The sequence below is a fragment of the Lucilia sericata genome, unplaced genomic scaffold (assembly GCF_015586225.1).
Source record: "Lucilia sericata isolate MDLA Ls3-8-SP2 unplaced genomic scaffold, ASM1558622v1 Contig004688F_arrow, whole genome shotgun sequence".
Lineage (NCBI taxonomy): Eukaryota > Metazoa > Arthropoda > Insecta > Diptera > Calliphoridae > Lucilia > Lucilia sericata.
Genome location: NW_023997319.1, coordinates 1,619 through 23,358, shown reverse-complemented (window position 1 = coordinate 23,358; position 21,740 = coordinate 1,619). Strand labels below are relative to the sequence as shown.

Sequence of the window (21,740 nt, the reverse complement as noted above, 5' to 3'; positions counted from 1 at the left end):
GACACCTAGAAAAAAGATTAAAGGAAATGTTATAAAATTTTTATATACATACATTTATTTGTCAGTTGTTCAATTCTAGTCCAGTTCTGGTTGAGTTCTAGTTCAGTTCTAGTTCAGTTTTAGTTCAGTTTTTCAGTTTTCTAGTTCAGTTCTAGTTCAGTTCTAGTTCAGTTCAAGTTCAGTTCTAGTTCAGTTCTAGTTTAGTTTAAAAAAAAACTCACCATTAAAACATGCCGACTGGGCACTACAGAAAGCCGCAGCAAAACCATTACCATCCACATCCTGTTGACACCATTCACAACCCATTACCGCCAAACAGTCCCTCTGAGTACCAAAAACATCACAATTTATATTCACACAGGAGCCAAGTAAAACATTTTCCTGTTGTAATAAAATTTGTGGCTCAGCCACATAGGGCTCATAGGGAGGCTCACAAATCATATTGATAAGTAATATTTAAATATGATAAATGTTCTTTGTTAGCATTATCTTCCTCCTCCTCTAGAGATTGCATTAAAGGCATGGGACATTCACAGGGACACTCACAATCTGATTGATCCATACGCTTACAATTCAAACATTGACGATCTATAGTACTGCAGGGACAGAAAGCACCACCATCACAAGTGGAATTGAGCACTGCGGCAAAGATATTGCTGCCTTTAAGTAAAGCTATGGCATATTTAGTTCTTTCACCATGCACCACATTGGTTAAGATCTCATTAAGGGAAGTGTTAAAGATATAATAACGTTGTAGAGTACGATTTTGATAGTTGGCACAGGCTAGTTTACGCACTAGATTTTTATGATTTAATATATCATTAGCCAAATAGGATTCTTTATGCGTCAAATGTTCATGAGGCCTTCTTTGATTTTTTATGGCAGATTTTGGCTCCAGCATAGAGGGATGGGCTATAAGATAACCCTCATTTTCAAATAGCAAACATTTTATATTATGCATTTGACAGAGAGGTGTGGAGTCTAGAATGATTTTATAGAAATAGGCATAGGGTAAATCTAAAGCCACTATAGCCACAGGCTGATCACGTTCTATGGAATGTAAAGCGTTGGATTTACCCTCAAATATGGTATGAGCAATGGTTATTATATAACCGGAACCAGCAGCATCTAAATAAGGTTCTGTGGTTATTATTTTGCCAGGATGTTGTATAGCCTTGCGATACCAGGGTCTTTGGGAAGGATCATAGTTGTTGTTGAGTAGACAGCCGGGAAAAACCTGCAGCACACCATTGACAGAGGCTATGTAACGGCGTATTATATAGTTTCTTAAAGAGCCTCTAGCATCCTGATGTCTTTTCTTTAAATGTTGCATGGCATTATAGAGAGCATTTACTTCTTGACGGATTTGAGGCCTAAGGCCAGGATTGGCCAGCAAACCAGTGGTATCCTTTAAATAAGCCATTATACTTTCCACGGTATGCAGTTGGGATTGTGAGGAACTCATACGATTGTTGTGCAGAAAAGTAAAAGGCGATTCAAAAGCCAAAGAGCTTAAAAATAATGTGGCTGAATCCAGGGTGGCTATTTGCCTAAAATAGCGACATAGATTGGTGGTGTCTCTGGGTGGTAATAAATCCAAACGATGATATAGTAAATCTAAACTAGTGTAATATTCCTCATAGTCCTCTGCATGATGATACATAGGAATATTGTTTTTCGAAGAAAAATGTTTTAAAGTCAAAGGCAATGCGGCTGGTAGTGGCGATAACACAGGTTTTATTTCTTTAGTTGTAGCGGGTTCCTCATATTTCCTAGTATTGACCAAACACAATATATAAATACTCAATATATTATGCCATTGATATGTCCTCAAGTATTTTTCCTGTTTACGATTTTTAGTTAAATATATTGTCGTAGATAGATTGCCATTTTCTTGTGTTAATATTTTTTGTCTGATTTCAGAAAAATCGGTGGAATTTTCTAGATATTGTATATCTACCGGAAAAGGGGTTTGATTTTGTGTAAAAGGCCTAGGAAAGGCCGGGTGGGCTAAAGTATTACCGTCAGCTTCGATTAGGAAAGCATAGGAATACTCATTTTTACTATTCATAGAGAATTGTTGTTGCTGCTGTTGATAGCTAATGATATCTTCTATCAGATCGGATAAATATAAGTCAACACCTACGACACCGAAAGGTAATACGGCGTGAGTAAGGGAGACAATAGAATCTGAAAAAGAAAAACACTGTTATTGAAATTATTTATTAGGGGGCTGCAGTTCAGACTATAGGCCAGACTAGAACCTAAATTACAGACTATATTAAAGTTTTGTAGACGGATGATTTTTAAGCTTTAATACCTCTACTATTGGCCTCCACTATGGGTGTGTGCACCTGCCAAGTCTTCTGTATATGAGGCTCTTGAAAATCCTTAGCAAATATGGCAGTGGCCGCCTGGATTATTACATCCTGTTGAGTTTTTGTCAGCATAAACAGTTTGCCCGATAATGTATGTTCCGGTTTATACCAATCCTTGGTATCTATATCATATTTGGTATAATTTTGTGAAGAAATTTCCGTAAGAAATTGTTTTTCATACATAATGCGTTTTTCATCTGGAAAAGAAATACAAAATTTTATAAAACGATCATAAGGTTTTTAAAGAAAACTAATCGATCACGAACCGATCACTAAATGATCGAAAAGTTTTCTATAGAAAAAACATCGATTACCAAAATGATAGAAAACTCTTCTATAGAAAACATAACGATCACTAAAATGATCGATAAAAACTCATTGATCACTAAACGTACAGTTATTTATAGAAAACTAATCGATAGTGAAATGATCGAACATTTTTCTATAAAAATCATCATTGATCCTAAAATGATCGAAAAGTTTTTTTATAGAAGAAAAAGTTTTCTATAGAAAACGAACATCGATCACATAAATCCACTTCCTGCGCGTTTCTACTTACCCAATACCACTCCACAAGCATTTATTACAATAGGCTTTTGCAATGACCTTTGACCCTTGGCCATAACATTCAAAACATGTCGAGAATCCGAGAAATTTATTAACAAACCCCGAGTTATATAAACAAATTCTATGGGATTCTGAGAGCTAATCAAACTGGCATTTTGTAGACGTGAAATCATGCGAAACGAGTACTCAAAGCCCAAAGAATGATTAGTTAAAGCACGACTTAAAGTCAAGCTATTAATATAATTTAAAATTTCCTCTTTACGTTCACGGGTGGTAGCATACAAACCATTGGCAGCATCATAGGAAGAAGCCTCCAATAAAAGCATATTTTCTATTTCATCAGAAACACAAACCAAGGATAACAGATCATTGGGTGTTAGTAATTGTAAAATATTTGATATGTATGTTTTAGCCAATTCCAAAAGTTCACCACTCATGGCAGAACCCACATCCAGTAGCAGGAAGACATATTTATTTTGTATGGCTGAGGTATAGAGATAACGAAAATGTAAATCATTATAGAATTTCATATAAGAATCACTAGCATCATCACTGCGTGAAAGGAAGTAAATATGTTTTATATGATTGCCTATATATTTGGGATTATTATTTTGATATTTCTCCATATTCCAGGGAGTTTTTAAATCATTTTTGAGCAAGGATTGTTTTAAGGATTTGATTTTTTCCTTTATATAAGCATTGGCCTCCAAAGTTAATTCATTATTTTCATTGAGCAAAGTAGTATCAATATAGTTGCGTCTGGTTTGCAAAAAATCAGTCTTATCATAATTAAGTATTTGTATTGTGTTTTTATTATAACTTTCGGTGGCTGTATTATAAGTGGAAGAGTCTCTTTCATAACAAGATTGTATAAATGTATTGAGATATAAAGGTTTTATATGAGAACTTAAAGGTTTTTCTATATCATTTAATTCCATATCAAATTCTGGTTCCACCTCACTATCTTGCAATTCCTCATCCTCATCATCCTCTAAATCTTCTTCATATTCATTGGTAAATTGCATGATTTGTGTGATATTTGTTTGAAAATAATCTCTTAACTCTTGCACCACATGTAAAGCTTTTTCCAACTTTAAAGCCAAACGTTTGCTAAAATATAACAAATCTTGTTGCATTTTATTATCCACAGAATCCATTATAGGTTTGTCATTAGTTAAGGCAAGACTTCTATTAAATGCCAAGTTAGCCGATGAAGAAAAATGCATGGAATCAAAAATTTCCTTAAAATTAAAAAGAAAATTATTAATTTTTTTATTCAAAATATTTTCATAATTTATGTTGCTCACCTGTATTTTGGCCACTCTCATTTCCACATTTCTCATATTCCTTAAACGTTCATCAATATTACGCAGCAATTGCCTAACATTTTGCTGGCTATTGTAATTGCTATAGAAAGCATTAGCTGGCGTTTGTAAAAATTGTGTATTACCCCCGCCGACTGCTGCCCCAGCCGTTGCCAATGCCTGTGTTATTATGCTAGATGGCACCAATTCTATGCTGTGTTTATTATAAGGTAAAGGCACTTTCTGTGGTTGTTGTTTAACAATATTAACGGCTGGTATATTAAGGGCTGCTACTTTAGGTTCTCCTGCCGGCACCACTTTAAAGGAGATCTCATCTTTTTCTGGTTGTGGATAGTGTGTTTGAGTAGTTTGTATTAAGGAACATTAGATTGTTGCTGTTGTAGTATATTATTATTTGAATTAGTATTTTGATAAGCCATACAAGTGTTAATGGCTAGGAAGGCCAACCATATACATGATTGACCGTTAAAGGACGTTATCAGCATATTTTTTTTAAGTGTTTTTCAGTTTCACATTTAAAATAGTTATTTTTCTTTTAAAAGAATATCTGTAAAAAGATTAAAATAGTTAAAAATGTTTAATAACTTTCGGTATCCAATAATAAACTGAAACAATGCACTGTTTCCTTGTGTTTTTGAAAAAGTATTTGTTTAATTAACAAAACAAAACGCAAAAGCCTGCAATTATTTGTGTTTTCTAATAGCAAATAACTAATTAATTTTCTTTGCAATTATGTATTTTTAAAAATTTTCGCATCTGTCAAAGTGTCTGTCTATTTGTTTTTTAAAGAATCCTAATCAGGGAGTGTCCAACACCAACAAATACGTTGTCGTCGTGTGCAGTAGACGTCTGTTTAAAAAATAGTTGTTTTTTAAATGATTATTTTATTAAGTATTTTATAATTTAATAAGTTCTTTTTTAAAGAAAATATAAAAATATCTTATCTTTTAAAAAACTCTACAAGAAAGAGTTTCAAATTTAAACAAAAACCGAAATTCTAAGTCTAACCAAATACGCAGATCCAAAACCTAAATTGTTCAATTGGTTTAGTATTTTTTGATTCGTATTTCCTTAAGATCCTTTTTTGTAAAACATGTAAGACTGTATGACTGATAGAAACTTTTGAAGACGCAGGCAAAAAAAGCCGAGGGGCCAGGGACACCGGGCGAAGAGAAGGGAAGAAGAAGCCAAGCAGCCAGAGACGAAACGGCGAAAGAGCGCAGAGGCACCGGGAGGAAGGAAAGGAGAGGCGAGCGAAAGAGGGAGAGAGCGAGCGAGCGAGCGAGCGAGCGAGCGAGCGAGCGAGCGAGCGAGCGAGCGAGCGAGCGAGCGAGCGAGCGAGCGAGCGAGCGAGCGAGCGAGCGAGCGAGCGAGCGACGAGCGAGCGAGCGAGCGAGGAGAGCGAGCGAGCGAGCGAGCGAGAGAGCGAGCGAGCGAGCGAGCGAGCGAGCGAGCGAGCGAGCGAGCGAGCGAGCGAGCGAGCGAGCGAGCGAGCGAGAGCGAGCGAGCGAGCGAGCGAGCGAGGAGGAGCGAGCGAGCGAGCGAGGCGAGCGAGCGAGCGGAGCGAGCGAGCTGGAGCGAGCGAGCGAGCGAGCGAGCGACGAGCGAGCGAGCGAGCGAGCGAGCGAGCGAGCGAGCCGAGCGAGGAGCGAGCGAGCGAGCGGAGCGAGCGAGCGAGCGAGCGAGCGAGCGAGCGAGCGAGCGAGCGAGCGAGGCGAGCGAGCGAGCGAGCGAGCGCGCGAGCGAGGAGCGAGCGAGCGAGCGCAGGCGAGCGAGCGAGCGAGCGAGCGAGCGAGCGAGCGAAAGCGAGCGAGCGAGCGAGCGAGCGAGCGAGCGAAGCGAGCGAGCAGAGCGAGCGAGCGAGCGAGCAGCGAGCGAGCGAGCGAGCGAGCGAGCGAGCGAGCGAGCGAGGAGCGAGCGAGGAGCGAGCGAGCGAGGAGCGAGCGAGGAGCGAGCGAGCGATGCGAGCGAGCGAGGAGAGAGCGAGCGAGCGAGCTAGCGAGCGAGCGAGCGCGCGAGCGAGCGAGCGAGGCGAGCGAGCGAGCGAGCGAGCGAGCGAGCGAGCGAGCGAGCGAGCGGCGAGCGAGCGAGCGAGCGAGCGAGCGAGAGAGCGAGCGAGCGAGCGAGCGAGCGAGCGAGCGAGCGAGAGCGAGGAGCGAGCGAGCGAGCGAGCGAGCGAGCGAGCGAGCGAGCGAGCGAGCGAGCGAGCGAGCGAGCGAGCGAGCGAGCGAGCGAGCGAGCGAGCGAGCGAGCGAGAGAGCGAGCGAGCTAGCGAGCGAGCGGCGAGCGAGAGCGAGCGAGCGAGCGAGCGAGCTAGCGAGCGAGAGCGAGCGTCGAGCGAGCGAGCGAGCGATCGAGCGAGAGCGAGCGAGCGATCGATATCTATCTATATCGATCTATCTATTATCTATCTATCTATCTATCTCTCTATCTATCTATCTATCTATCTATATCTATCTATCTATCTATCTATCTATCTATCTATCTATCTATCTATCTATCTATCTATCCAAAATTATAGTCAATAAAGAAATGTTAAAAATCTGTAGGATGTTTTGTCCTCTGGTGATATTAGACAGATGAAATAGTTTATATCAATCCCTTGGAAATCTACTCTTAATAGACGGAAGGATTAAATGTCAGAAATCAATGGCATATGTGAGAAAATACCTGGAAATCTTTGTGGAAAATCATCAATTCTCAAAAAATATGTTGGACGGCGGAAGATAATTGTACCCTACGCCACCATAGTGGGTAGGGTATTATACGTTTGTGCTGATGTTTGTAACGCACCTTAAAGTATACCGATCGACTCAGAATCAATCAACGATTAAGCCATGTCCGTCCGTTTGTCCGGCGGGCGGTCAATGTAAACCTTGTACGCAAGGTACAGGTCGCAATTTTCAAGAAATTTGATGAAATTTGGACCATACGTGTTTTTCGGCCCAACGACGAAGCCTATTGAAAATGGTTGAAATCGGTCTATTATAGGCCCCCATACAACCCTACCCCCCGGAAAGGGCTTTTGAGTTCATAATTATGTTAAATATTGTAGGTTTCTCTACAAAAATCTTCAAAACTTAGTTCTATATACGTCTTAATAATACAACCGATTTTCATAATTATCGGACTTTATTTGACACTAGCCCCCATACAAAGTCCCCTTCAGAAAATGACTTGAAGGTCAATAATTCCCTAATAAACACTTGTATCACGATGAAATCCAGCATACATAACTCTAATGTAAACATAAAGCCATGTACCAAAATTTATAAGGATAGGCCTATATTTACCCTTGCCCCCATATAAACCTCCCTTTTTCAACAAATTGTTAAAATATTTCGTAATTAAGGTAAACAACTTAAATGCTTTGTTGTTAAATATAATCCAAATTTTTAACATACTCAGTGGTGTAGGGTATCATATGGTCGGCCATGCCCGACTATACTTCCTACTTGTTTTCAATTGTGCTAGTTATTATGTCAATATGTCTCATTAGGGCGGCCATGATTTCCAATCCAATTCTAGAAATGAAAATATTTCTAATTCTTTTAGATATCATCAAATTTGTTCCCTTTAATAGTGACCATTTGGCTCTCGGAAGAGTTTTTATGTTAGCATTCGATTGTAATTTGATGTATAAATAATGACCAAATCTCCACCACTATACCTACCTATCTCAATTTCAAACATGGGTTTAAAAAGTTTGTCTTTAAAAAGGGAATTTTCAGCCGGGAGTATTTTCACTTAGCAAAGTTAAATCTACGGTCCTGATAAAAACTTGCGTAATTTTTCACCATAATATATAAACCACTATATAATCTTTACTTTTAACAACTTTTGGACCATATCATTTATTTAATTGCAATATTTCCACACAAAAATCAAACCAAACCCACAAAAATTAAATAATTTTCCACTTTTTTCCCAACATTCCTTCTGTGGGTGTTTATTTTTGCAGCAAAAGAAAACAACAACAAACATAAAAAAAAACAAAATGCACATCAAAGTAAAAATTATCTGTTGTTGTTTTTTTAATTCTTTTGCTTTATTTTTAAGTTTCTTCAAATGGAAAAAAGTATCTTGTAGTTGTTTTTGCCTTATTTATACTTAGCGAAGTATGAGTTTTTTTTATTTCTTATGCTGCTTCTTCTTCTGTTTGTTTATTTACAAACGTTGTTATTTTTCCTTTGTTGTTTGCCGCTATTCAATAAAACAAAAACAACAATACCACAATTAAACCAACAACACACAGATACACTTATACCAATACACATTTATAGTACACACATGCCAGAACATTGTTTTTTTTTCTTCCTTTCATTTTTTTGTGTATTTTTTTTTTCACAATAAATTTTGTTTAATTTTTTCATAAATTTATTAATACCTTTATAAATTATAATTTTCTTAACATTTTTATATAATTTTCTTTAATTTTATTGGGTTTTTATGAGTTTTTTCTTATAAAATTTACAAGTTAACATTTTTTACACGCACGAAAAAGCAGAAAAATAAAATTACTATGAATAAACTAGAGATGTGTGTAGAGAGGAGTAGAGTAATCGTTTTAGTTAGTGATGTGAGTAGGTGGGAAGAGAGTGATAAAGAAAAAGAACGATTAGTAGTTTTTTTTACACAGAGTTGTATGTAAAACTGTTAATTTATTTGGTAGTTTGTTTTGAAATTGGATTTTAAATTAAAATTGAGGTAGTTAATGAGTTTATTTTGATTTTTGTTTAGGGTTAGATATGGAATTGGATGTTTATTTTACAATTTATTCAAAATATAATGTTTTTGAATGATTTTTGCTCCAAAGTATGAACACAGAGTTGTATTGAAAAAAAATATGCAAATAATTGACTCATGGCTTAGACTATAGTCTAGTCTACAATATACTCTATTGTCTGTAGTCTAGACAATAGTCTAGTTAATATCCTAGTCTAGTTTATAGACTTGTAAATATTCCAGTTTATAGTATTGTCTGTAGGCTATGATCTAGAGTATAGACTTTTGTATAGTCTGGTCTGTAGACTAGTTTATAGTCGAGTATATAGTCTATAGTTTTACCTATAGTCTAGTGTATAGTCAAGTTTATATTCTAGTTTTTTGCAAATGTTTTTGTGCTAAATATTAAAATTTTTAGTAAATTTTTATTTTTATTTAAAATACTATGGACACAAAATTGTATTTAAGTAAACAGATCGAAATACATATGTATACATATAATTGTTAAAATTTAACTTTTTTGGTTCTAGGGAATAATTTCCAAGAGTCCTTTTTTACTTTTTAACTATGCGCACCAACTGACCCTCGGCAGTATACTTATATAAAGGATCATTGATCTCACCCACTTTGGTATATTTCAATTCAGCTGTAAAATCATTTTGTTTCGTTTCATCTTCACTTTTCTTGGTGGTAAATTTCACTTTTTGTATAGAATGATCTGGATTAACTACAAAATATTGACCCTGAGCTATACGATCATTATTATTTTCCTGTAAACGATTGTAATTCTGTACAGCAGCATTTAAAGCATCTAAAGCATATTGTTTCTCCAATTCTTCTTCTTTCTGGGATTGAGTGTAAGCTGGAGCACCATATTCTAAGGCGGGAGCTCCATATTCTAAAGCAGGTTGCTGTTGTTGTTGTTGTCCTGCGTTTCTGGGATCTATGTTATAATTGGGTGGAGCACCATATTCTAGAGCCGGTCGCTGTTGACTTTCAAATCTTTCATCAGTGGTGGAATTGGGTAGATTTGGTAGAGGTATATTTACAGGAGGTAAAGTTGGAAAATTAGGTTGTGGTTGAGGTGGTTTATTATCCGGAGTCTGAGGGCATTGTGGGCATTCTGTAGGTCTTTGTCCTGGCCTGTTATTTCGTCTTCTGCCATGATTGTGATTATGTCTATGATTAAAGAGTTGTCTCATATTATTGCCAGCACCCACTTGATTATTAATAAACACTATCTCCTCGGCCGGCAAATATTGTTTCTCAGGTTCTGTAATTGGGACTCTTGATACTTCTTGACCAGCAAAGTCTACTCTCTGTTTGGTTATTTCAAAAGTAAAGCCCTGATTAGGTAACTGTTGCACGGAGTCGACATCATACGAAGGATAATATTCCCCCGGCAAGTCGAAAGGTATGTTAGGGCGATAACCTGATGGGGCATAAGGAGCTGCTTGATTATTGTAGTTATAGGGAGCCTCAGCTGAGGACTTTACTATAAACAATATCGCTACCAAAAACAGCTAAATATATAAATAAAAGTTATTAATATTAAATTAAATTCCTTTTAACAATTAAACTTACTTTTATTAACATGTTTATTTTATTACAAATTTAACACCTAGACTATAAACTAGCTTTATAAAAATTGATTTTAAACTGTTTTAAATATTCTAAATTTACAAAGTTTTTATATAGAAATTTTTAAAAAGTTTACGCACTTTTAAAATTTTTTAAATTATAATTTAAAACACGTAAAAACTGCAAGGGGTGGCTGCCAAAAAAAAAAAAAAATCGAAAAATATTCTTTTAAACATATTTATTTAATTAAATATTTTTTACACGTAATATAATGTTTAATGAACTGTATTTTTGTTATTCTGCATCATATAACATTGACTGCATTTTTTTTGCAACCGCCAACGACACATCATTTTGTTATATTTTATAAAAATAAAATTATGACAATATTTATGAGTGACATAAACCTTTTTTTTGCATATTTTTTCCTTAATAAAAAATACGTTTTAAAAAGTAGAGCGTTAATGTCAAGTTTAAGGCTTAAACAAAGTTTAAATAAATAAAAAATTGTATTAAATATAAAACAAAGTTAAATAGTTTAATCGATTACATCAAACTATAGACTAGTCTAATTAAAATCTAGTTTAAAGTCTAGTCTAAAGTATAGTCTTAAGTCTAGTTTAAAATCTAGTCTAAGTCTAATATAATGTATAGGCTAAAGTCTAAACTAATGCCTAGTGTAAAGTCTAACCGAAAGTCTGGTCTAAAGTCTAGCCTAAAGTTCAGTCTAAAGTTTATTCTAAAATCTAGTCTAAAGTCAAGTCTTATGTCTAGTCTAAAGTCTAGTCTTATGTCTAGTTTAAAGTCTAGCGTAAAGTATAGTTGCAAGTCTAGTCTAAAGCCTAGTCTAACGTCTAGTCTTAAGTCTTGTTTAAAGTCTAGTCAAAAATCTAGTCTTAAGTCTTGTTTAAAGTCTAGTCTAAAGTCTAGTTTAAAGTTTAGTGTAAAATTTTGTCTAAAGTCTATTCTTAAGTCCAGTGTAAAGTTTTGTCTAAAGTATAGTCTAATGTCAATACAAGAGTCTAGTATAAAGCCTATTCTACAGTATAGTCTAAATCATAGTTCAAAGTCTTGTCTGAAGTCTAGCCGATAGTTTAAAGTTTAGTCTAGTCTATAGTCTAGTCTATAGTCTAGTCTATAGTCTAGTCTATAGTCTAGTCTATAGTCTAGTCTATAGTCTAGTCTAGTCTATAGTCTAGTCTTTAGTCTATAGTCTAGTCTATAGTCTAGTCTATAGTCTGTAGTCTAGTCTATAGTCTAGTCTATAGTCTAGTCTATAGTCTAGTCCATAGTCTAGTCTATAGTCTAGTCTATAGTCTAGTCTATAGTCTAGTCTATAGTCTAGTCTACTCTAGTCTAGTCTACTCTAGTCTAGTCTAGTCTAGTCTAGTCTAGTCTAGTCTAGTCTAGTCTAGTTAGTCTAGTCTAGTCTAGTCTAGTCTAGTCTAGTTAGTCTAGTCTAGTCTAGTCTAGTCTAGTCTAGTCTAGTCTAGTCTAGTCTAGTCTAGTCTAGTCTAGTCTAGTCTATAGTCTAATCTAGTCTAGTCTAGTCTAGTCTATAGTCTAGTCTATAGTCTAGTCTAGTCTAGTCTATAGTCTAGTCTATAGTCTAGTCTAGTCTAGTCTATAGTCTAGTCTATAGTCTAGTCTATAGTCTAGTCTATAGTCTAGTCTATAGTCTAGTCTATAGTCTAGTCTATAGTCTAGTCTATAGTCTAGTCTATAGTCTAGTCTCTAGTCTAGTCTATAGTCTAGTCTATAGTCTAGTCTATAGTCTAGTCTATAGTCTAGTCTATAGTCTAGTCTATAGTCTAGTCTATAGTCTAGTCTATAGTCTAGTCTATAGTCTAGTCTATAGTCTAGTCTATAGTCTAGTCTATAGTCTAGTCTATAGGTCTAGTCTATAGTCTAGTCTATAGTCTAGTCTATAGTCTAGTCTATAGTCTAGTCTATAGTCTAGTCTATAGTCTAGTCTATAGTCTAGTCTATAGTCTAGTTATAGTCTAGTCTATAGTCTAGTCTATAGTCTAGTCTATAGTAGTCTAGTCTATAGTCTAGTCTATAGTCTAGTCTATAGTCTAGTCTAGTCTATAGTCTAGTATATAGTCTAGTATATAGTCTAGTCTATAGTCTAGTATATAGTCTAGTCTAGTCTATAGTCTAGTCTATAGTCTAGCTATAGTCTTGTCTATAGTCTATATTCGAATCTTCTGTTTGTGCTTTTTATTTTGAACATTACTGTGTTTGATGCACTTAAGTTTTTATTAATGAATCAAAGTTTTGAATAGTTTTTATAAAAAATTTAACATTTATTTATTTGTTTCAATTTAAAACTAAATTTGTAATAATAAACATTTATAGACAAATATCGTTTATTAAACTCAGGGGAGGTCTGCCAACGAAAACTGGTTTAATTTTCACTCAATCTTAAAAAAAAATATTAAATTTAATGTAAAATTTTTTGCTTTAATTAACAAATATGTTTGTTGTAAAAATATAGATAAACAACAAAGTAAATGTAGGCCTATTAATTAAATTAAAAAATTGTTTAAAACAATTTTAATAGCAACAATTATGTAAATTTTTGTTAAAAAAAAATGTTTTACTCTAAATAGTTTTTTTTGCAATAATATCAAGGTCTTGTTATTATTTTAAAAATATTTGGCCAAAATTAAAAAATGTTTTATAAATTTTGATTATTAATTTTAACGGTTTTTAATTTGAATAAAAAAAAACAAAACATAATTTTATGATGATTAATTAAAAAATGTTTTAAAGTTATTTGAATTAGTATTTTTTTTCAAATATTATTAGCAAATGACTCATCATTTGTTATTTTTATTGTTTATCACGTTTATCTAATTTTTTATAACAAATATCAATCGAACACTGCAGTTAAAAAAAAATTAAAAATATTAATTAGTTAATGATTACTTGACAATGATTTGTTAAGTATATTAAACTAAAATTTGACACTGAGTTATTGTTGAAAATATTTTATTAAAAATTATATTGGAAATTATCAAAACGTTCGCTACCAAGACTATAGACTAGTTTTTGGTCTAGCTGAGAAGGCTCCCATAAGATCACCGTCTTTAATAATTGTAACTGTCATTAATCATTTCAAGACAAAAAAAAAAAAAAACAGATTTCCATTTGGTATCAATTACGAAAGGTGCCAACATGTAATTATAATAACTACAACAATTACAATTGTAAATCTATATTAATTTAATAATAATCTTATTAAAATAAAAGATCTATATATTTAACAAAAAATCTGAATAAAACGAAACATGAACCCAACAGATCAAAAAAGAAAAAATAAGAAAAAATATGAAAGATCATGTGCAGAAGCCCTTGAATTTTTATGTTCAACTAAACGTGAAACACGTTTTTTTATTTTCTATAAATCTTGTTTTTTTTCTATAAATTTTTTTATTTTTTTTATAATTTTTATGTTTAAAATAAGAAAACAAAATTTAATATTTTTTTGTGTTAAGCGAAAACTACAGAAGACAATAGAAATATGAAACAATTTAAACCCTCTGAAAAACAAAACAGATCATGAATTTGCAAGAATGTTTTACTTAAGGGGATATTCGATAAAACGGGGTGTGAAAATAATACATGTTAATTGAAAAAACTATAGGTTTCTTTGGCTTAGTCCAATTTAAAACCAGACTATAGTCCATTTTAAACCAGATTATAGTTAATAGTTTAGTCTATAGCCCAGACTATAGTCTATTCTATAGTACAAACTATATTCCAAACTATAGTCTATACTATAGCCTAGACTATACTATACTATAGTAAATTCTATAGTCCAGACCATAGTATATTCTTTAGTCCAGACAATAGTCCATTTCATAGTCTAGACCTTAGTCCATTCTATAGTCCAGACTATAGCCTATTCTTAAGTCCAGACTGTAGTCCATTCATTTGTCCTGATTTTAGTCTATTCTATAGTCCAGGCTATTGTCTGTTCTATAGTCCAGGCTATTGTCTGTTCTATAGTCCAGACTATAGACTATTCTATAGTACAGACTATATTCCAAACTATAGTCTATTCTATAGCCTAGACTATAGTCTATTCTATAGTCCAGACTATAGTCCATTCTATAGTATAGACCTTAGTCCAGTCTATAGTCCAGACTACAGCCTATTCTTAAGTCCAGACTAGAGTCTATTCTATAGTCCAGACTTTAGTCTATTCTATTGTCCATGATATTGTCTGTTCTATAGTCCATTCTATAGTCCAGACTATAGTCTATTCTATATTCCAGACTATAGTCTATTCTATATTCCAGACTATAGTCTATTCTATAGTCCAGACTATAGTCTATTCTATAATCCAGACTATTCTATAGTCCGACTATAGTCTATTCTATAGTCCGACTATAGTCCAGACTGTAGTCTATTCTAAAGTCCAGACTAGAGTCTATTCAATAGTCCAGGATATTGTCCGTTCTATAGTCCAGACTATAGTCTATTCTATAGTCCAGATTATAGTATATTCTATATTCCAGACTATAGTCTATTCTATATTCCAGACTATAGTCTAATCTATATTCCAGACTATGGTCTATTCTATATTCCAGACTATAGTCTATTCTATAGTCCAGACTATAGTCTAATCTATAGTCCAGGCTATAGTCTAATCTATAGTACATACTATAGTCTATTCCATAGTCCAGATTATAGTCTATTCTATAGTCCACATTATAGTATATTCTATAGTCCAGATTATTATAGTCCAGTCTATTCTATAGTCTATTTATAGTCCAGACTATTACCTATTCTGTAGTCTATTGTATAGTCCAGATTATAGTCTATTCTATAGTCCAGACTATAGACTATTCTATAGTCCAGACTATAGTCTATTCTAAAGTCCAGACTATAGTCTATTCTAAGTCCAGACTATAGTCTATTCTAAAGTCCAGACTATAGTCTACTCTATAGTCCAGACTATAGTCTATTCTATAGTCCAGACTGTAGTATATTCTATTGTCCAGACAATAATATATTCTATAGTCCAGACTATAGTCTGTTCTATTGTCCAGACTATAGTCTATTCTATAGTCTAGTCTATAGTCCAGATTATAGTCTATTCTATAGTATATTCTTTGGACCAGACTATAGTCTATTCTATACGACTATAGTCGTTCTATTGTCCAGACTATAGTCTGTTCTATAGTCCAGACTATTGTCTATTCTATAGTCCAGACTATTGTCTATTCTATAGTCCACACTATAGTCTATTTTATAATCCGGACTATAGTCTATTCTATAGTCTACTCTATAGTCCAGACTATAGTCTATTCTATAGTCCAGACTATAGTCTATTCTATAGTTCCGACTATAGTCTATTCTATTGTCCAGACTATAGTCTACTCTATAGTCCAAACCATAGTCTACTCCACAGTCCAGACTATAGTCTACTCTATAGTCCAGACTATATTCCAGACCATAGACTATAGTCCATACTATAGTCTATTCTAAAGTCTAGACTATAGTCTGTCATATAAATTTTTTTCAAATTAAATTTATTCCTTTCCTTCCCTTGACACATCCTTTTGTGAACACCCTGTAATATTTTAACCGAAATCTTATTTGTTACATCATAATTTCAATGTTTTTCTGTTAACAGTTAGTTTTTAATACAAATGTTTAAAATTTTATTTGTAACACTTGCCAAAAAAATACAACAATGGCAGCGAATTTTACACCAAAAATTGAAATTGTTTTTGAAAATTTGAAATCTAAAACCATGTTAAGGTGTGCAAACGACCAAGCTTTCGTTTGTTTGTTCGTTCGTTGTTTTTTGATGGGTCAATGTTATATTAATGACTAGACTTTATTTTTTTGCTAACAATTGTAGCAATAAAACCATAAATAAAGATTATTATAGAAAAAATTATAAACAATTTGTTCAACTTTATTTAAATGAAAACTTTATTTTATTTTAAACTAAAATTTCACGAATTTTATGTTAATTTAATTTTAAAGAAACTATAGTTTTACGGTAATTTAAGTAACTTTAAAATAATGGTTGTTAAAAAACCAACAAAAACGAAAGTTAAAAAATAAATCATTATTTAGATAATTAACTCGTGTTCGATATTGGGCAATCATAATTTTTTTAAATAAAATATTTATTGATTTTGACTGTATGTAATGTACTTTAAACAATTTTAGCAACAACTTAAATACCTTAACATTATTATCATTATCATCATCATGATCATTGTCGTCACCATTTTAACCATCATCTTGTTACCAAGTCCCGACTTATGGTATTAATGATGAAGAGAAAAAAAAACCATTAAACTTTAAGAAAAACATTCATTTTCATTATTATTTTTTTTATTTATTTATTTTGAGTTTTTTTTTTTCAAAACTTTTTAATGATGGACTCTTGACACCAATAACAAGTGTAGATAATTTATTATGTATTTGTTATTTTTAAACGTCTATTTTCAAATTTGTTACAATTTCTTCTTTTGCTTGAGTTTTTTAATTTACTACGATTTCCACTTTCAAATCTATTTGTTTCTATTGCGGGATTTTTAAGTTTTAATGTCAATATGTCTGGCATTTGATCATTTTTGTGTAATAGATACACTTTTGACAACCAACAGCAAAAAGAGGGTGTTAAGAAATCACAGTTTTTTATTAAAAAAAAGGTTTCGCTTTTAAGTACCAAAAGTACTTGAAAGAAATTATGAATATTTGAAATATTTTTAATGAAAAAATATTTATTAAGGAATTTATTGCTAACCCTCCTTATACATTAACAAGATTTTGTTTTATAAAAGCTTTCTTTTCTATAATCCAGACTATACTCTATTCTATAGTCCAGACTATAGTGTATTCTATAGTCCAGACTATAGTGTATTCTATAGTCCAGACTATAGTGTATTCTATAGTCCAGACTATAGTGTATTCTATAGTCCAGACTATAGTGTATTCTATAGTCCAGACTATAGTGTATTCTATAGTCCAGACTATAGTGTATTCTATAGTCCAGACTATAGTGTATTCTATAGTCCAGACTATAGTGTATTCTATAGTCCAGACTATAGTGTATTCTATAGTCCAGACTATAGTGTATTCTATAGTCCAGACTATAGTGTATTCTATAGTCCAGACTATAGTGTATTATAGTCCAAACTATAGTGTATTCTATAGTCCAGACTATAGTCTTTTCTATAGTCCAGACTATAGTCTATTCTATAGTCCAGACTATAGTCTATTCTATAGTCCAGACTATAGTCTATTCTATAGTCCAGACTATAGTCTATTCTATAGTCCAGACTGTAGTCTATTCTACAATCCAGACTATAGTTTAGTTTATAGTCCTGACTATAGTCTATTGTATAGTCCAGACTATAGCCTATTCTATAGTCCAGACTATGGCCTATTCTATAGTCCAGACTATAGTCTATTCTATAGTCCAGACTATAGTCAATTCTATAGTCCAGACTCTAGTCTATTATATAGTCCAGACTATAGTCTATTATATAGTCCAGACTATAGTCTATTCTATAGTTCAGACTATAGTCTATTCTATAGTCAAGACTATAGTCTATTCTATAGTCCAGACTATAGTCTATTCTATAGTCCAGACTATGGTCTATTCTATAGTCCAGACTATAGTCTATTCTATTGTCCAGACTATAGTCTATTCTATAGTCCAGACTATAGTCTATTCTATAGTCCACACTATGTCTATTCTATAATCCACACTATAGTCTAGACTAGTCCACTCTATAGTCTAGACTATAGTATATTCTATAGTCCAGACTAGTATATTCCATAGTCCATACTATACTCTATTCTATAGTCCAGACTATAGTCTATTCTATAGTCCAGACTATAGTCTATTCTATAGTCCAGACTATAGTCTATTCTATAGTCCAGACTATAGTCTATTCTATAGTCCAGACTATAGTCTATTCTATAGTCCAGACTATAGTCTATTCTATAGTCCAGACTATAGTCTATTCTATAGTCAAGACTATAGTCTATTCTATAGTCCAGACTATAGTCTATTCTATAGTCCAGACTATGGTCTATTCTATAGTCCAGACTATAGTCTATTCTATTTTCCAGACTATAGTCTATTCTATAGTCCAGACTATAGTCTATTCTATAGTCCAGACTATAGTCTATTCTATAGTCCACACTATAGTCTATTCTATAATCCACACTATAGTCTAGACTATAGTCCACTCTATAGTCTAGACTATAGTATATTCTATAGTCCAGACTAGTATATTCCATAGTCCATACTATACTCTATTCTATAGTCCAGACTATAGTCTATTCTATAGTCCAGACTATAGTCTATTCTATAGTCCAGACTATAGTCTATTCTATAGTCCAGACTATAGTCTATTCTATAGTCCAGACTATAGTCTATTCTATAGTCCAGACTATAGTCTATTCTATAGTCCAGACTATAGTCTATTCTATAGTCCAGACTATAGTCTATTCTATAGTCCACACTATAGTCTATTCTATAGTCCTGACTATAGTCTATTCTATAGTTCAGACTATAGTCTATTCTATAGTCCAGACTATAGTCTATTCTATAGTCCAGACTATAGTCTATTCTATAGTCCACACTATAGTCTATTCTATAGTCCTGACTATAGTCTATTCTCTAGTCCACACTATAGTCTATTCTATAGTCCTGACTATAGTCTATTCTCTAGTCTAGACTATAGTATATTCTATAGTCCAGACTATAGTCTATTCTATAGTCCAGACTATAGTCTATTCTATAGTCCTGACTATAGTCTATTCTATAGTTCAGACTATAGTCTATTCTATAGTCCAGACTATAGTCTATTCTATAGTCCAGACTATAGTCTATTCTATAGTCCACACTATAGTCTATTCTATAGTCCTGACTATAGTCTATTCTCTAGTCTAGACTATAGTATATTCTATAGTCCAGACTATAGTCTATTCTATAGTCCAGACTATAGTCTATTCTATAGTCAAGACTATAGTCTATTCTATAGTCCAGACTATAGTCTATTCTATAGTCCAGACTATGGTCTATTCTATAGTCCAGACTATAGTCTATTCTATTTTCCAGACTATAGTCTATTCTATAGTCCAGACTATAGTCTATTCTATAGTCCAGACTATAGTCTATTCTATAGTCCACACTATAGTCTATTCTATAATCCACACTATAGTCTAGACTATAGTCCACTCTATAGTCTAGACTATAGTAATTCTATAGTCCAGACTAGTATATTCCATAGTCCATACTATACTCTATTCTATAGTCCAGACTATAGTCTATTCTATAGTCCAGACTATAGTCTATTCTATAGTCCAGACTATAGTCTATTCTATAGTCCACACTATAGTCTATTCTATAGTCCAGACTATAGTCTATTCTATAGTCCAGACTATAGTCTATTCTATAGTCCACACTATAGTCTATTCTATAGTCCTGACTATAGTCTATTCTATAGTTCAGACTATAGTCTATTCTATAGTCCAGACTATAGTCTATTCTATAGTCCAGACTATAGTCTATTCTATAGTCCAGACTATAGTCTATTCTATAGTCCAGACTATAGTCTATTCTATAGTCCACACTATAGTCTATTCTATAGTCCAGACTATAGTCTATTCTATAGTCCAGACTATAGTCTATTCTATAGTCCAGACTATAGTCTATTCTATAGTCCAGACTATAGTCTATTCTATAGTCCAGACTATAGTCTATTCTATAGTCCACACTATAGTCTATTCTATAATCCACACTATAGTCTAGACTATAGTCCACTCTATAGTCTAGACTATAGTATATTCTATAGTCCAGACTAGTATATTCCATAGTCCATACTATACTCTATTCTATAGTCCAGACTATAGTCTATTCTATAGTCCAGACTATAGTCTATTCTATAGTCCAGACTATAGTCTATTCTATAGTCCAGACTATAGTCTATTCTATAGTCCAGACTATAGTCTATTCTATAGTCCAGACTATAGTCTATTCTATAGTCCACACTATAGTCTATTCTATAGTCCTGACTATAGTCTATTCTATAGTTCAGACTATAGTCTATTCTATAGTCCAGACTATAGTCTATTCTATAGTCCAGACTATAATCTATTCTATAGTCCAGACTATAGTCTATTCTATAGTCCACACTATAGTCTATTCTATAGTCCAGACTATAGTCTATTCTATAGTCCAGACTATAGTCTATTCTATAGTCCTGACTATAGTCTATTCTATAGTTCAGACTATAGTCTATTCTATAGTCCAGACTATAGTCTATTCTATAGTCCAGACTATAGTCTATTCTATAGTCCACACTATAGTCTTTTCTATAGTCCTGACTTGAGTCTATTCTATAGTTCAGACTATAGTCTATTCTATAGTCCAGACTATAGTCTATTCTATAGTCCAGACTATAGTCTATTCTATAGTCCACTATAGTCTATTCTATAGTCCTGACTATAGTCTATTCTCTAGTCTAGACTATAGTATATTCTATAGTCCAGACTATAGTCTATTCTATAGTCCAGACTATAGTCTATTCTATAGTCCAGACTATAGTCTATTCTATAGTCCAGACTATAGTCTATTCTATAGTCCCGACTATAGTCTATTCTATAGTAGACTATAGTCTACTATAGTACACTATAGTCTGGACTATAGAATAGACTATAGTCTGGACTATAGAATAGACTATAGTCTGGACTATAGAATAGACTATAGTCTGGACTATAGAATAGACTATAGTCTGGACTATAGAATAGACTATAGTCTGGACTATAGAATATACTATAGTAGACTAGAGAATAGACTATAGTCAGGACTATAGAATAGACTATAGTGTGGACTATAGAATAGACTATAGTCTGGACTATAGAATAGACTATAGTCTGGACTATAGAATAGACTATAGTCTGAACTATAGAATAGACTCAAGTCAGGACTATAGAAAAGACTATAGTGTGGACTATAGAATAGACTATAGTCTGGACTATAGAATAGACTATAGTCTGGACTATAGAATACTAGTCTGAACTATAGAATAGACTATAGTCAGGACTATAGAATAGACTATAGTCTGGACTATAGAATAGACTATAGTCTGGACTATAGAATAGACTATAGTGT

The 21,740-nt window shown here is 33.4% G+C and overlaps 2 protein-coding genes and 1 long non-coding RNA gene across 3 annotated transcripts; all 3 read right to left on the bottom strand.

The window, feature by feature from the left end:
- Nucleotides 1-221: 221 nt before the first annotated feature.
- On the bottom strand, nucleotides 222-4,624 carry LOC119615263 (VWFA and cache domain-containing protein CG16868-like; the record flags this gene model as incomplete). Its single annotated transcript, XM_037971339.1, is given in 5 exon segments — nucleotides 222-436; nucleotides 438-2,190; nucleotides 2,321-2,575; nucleotides 2,938-4,186; nucleotides 4,253-4,624. Coding segments are annotated over 5 exon segments (3,844 nt in total), but the record flags the coding sequence as incomplete, so codon positions are not given.
- Nucleotides 4,625-4,671: 47 nt separating this feature from the next.
- Nucleotides 4,672-8,771, bottom strand: LOC119615264. Its single transcript, XR_005232393.1, has 2 exons — nucleotides 8,658-8,771; nucleotides 4,672-4,817 (listed from the first exon to the last, which is right to left on the bottom strand). It is a non-coding gene; the product is annotated as an uncharacterized LOC119615264 (long non-coding RNA).
- Nucleotides 8,772-9,497: 726 nt separating this feature from the next.
- On the bottom strand, nucleotides 9,498-10,648 carry LOC119615265. Its single transcript, XM_037971340.1, has 2 exons — nucleotides 10,580-10,648; nucleotides 9,498-10,518 (listed from the first exon to the last, which is right to left on the bottom strand). Exons 1-2 carry the CDS (start codon nucleotides 10,589-10,591, stop codon nucleotides 9,550-9,552), a joined length of 981 nt encoding a protein of 326 aa, XP_037827268.1. The 5' UTR covers nucleotides 10,592-10,648; the 3' UTR covers nucleotides 9,498-9,549.
- Between the last annotated feature and the right edge of the window lie 11,092 nt (nucleotides 10,649-21,740).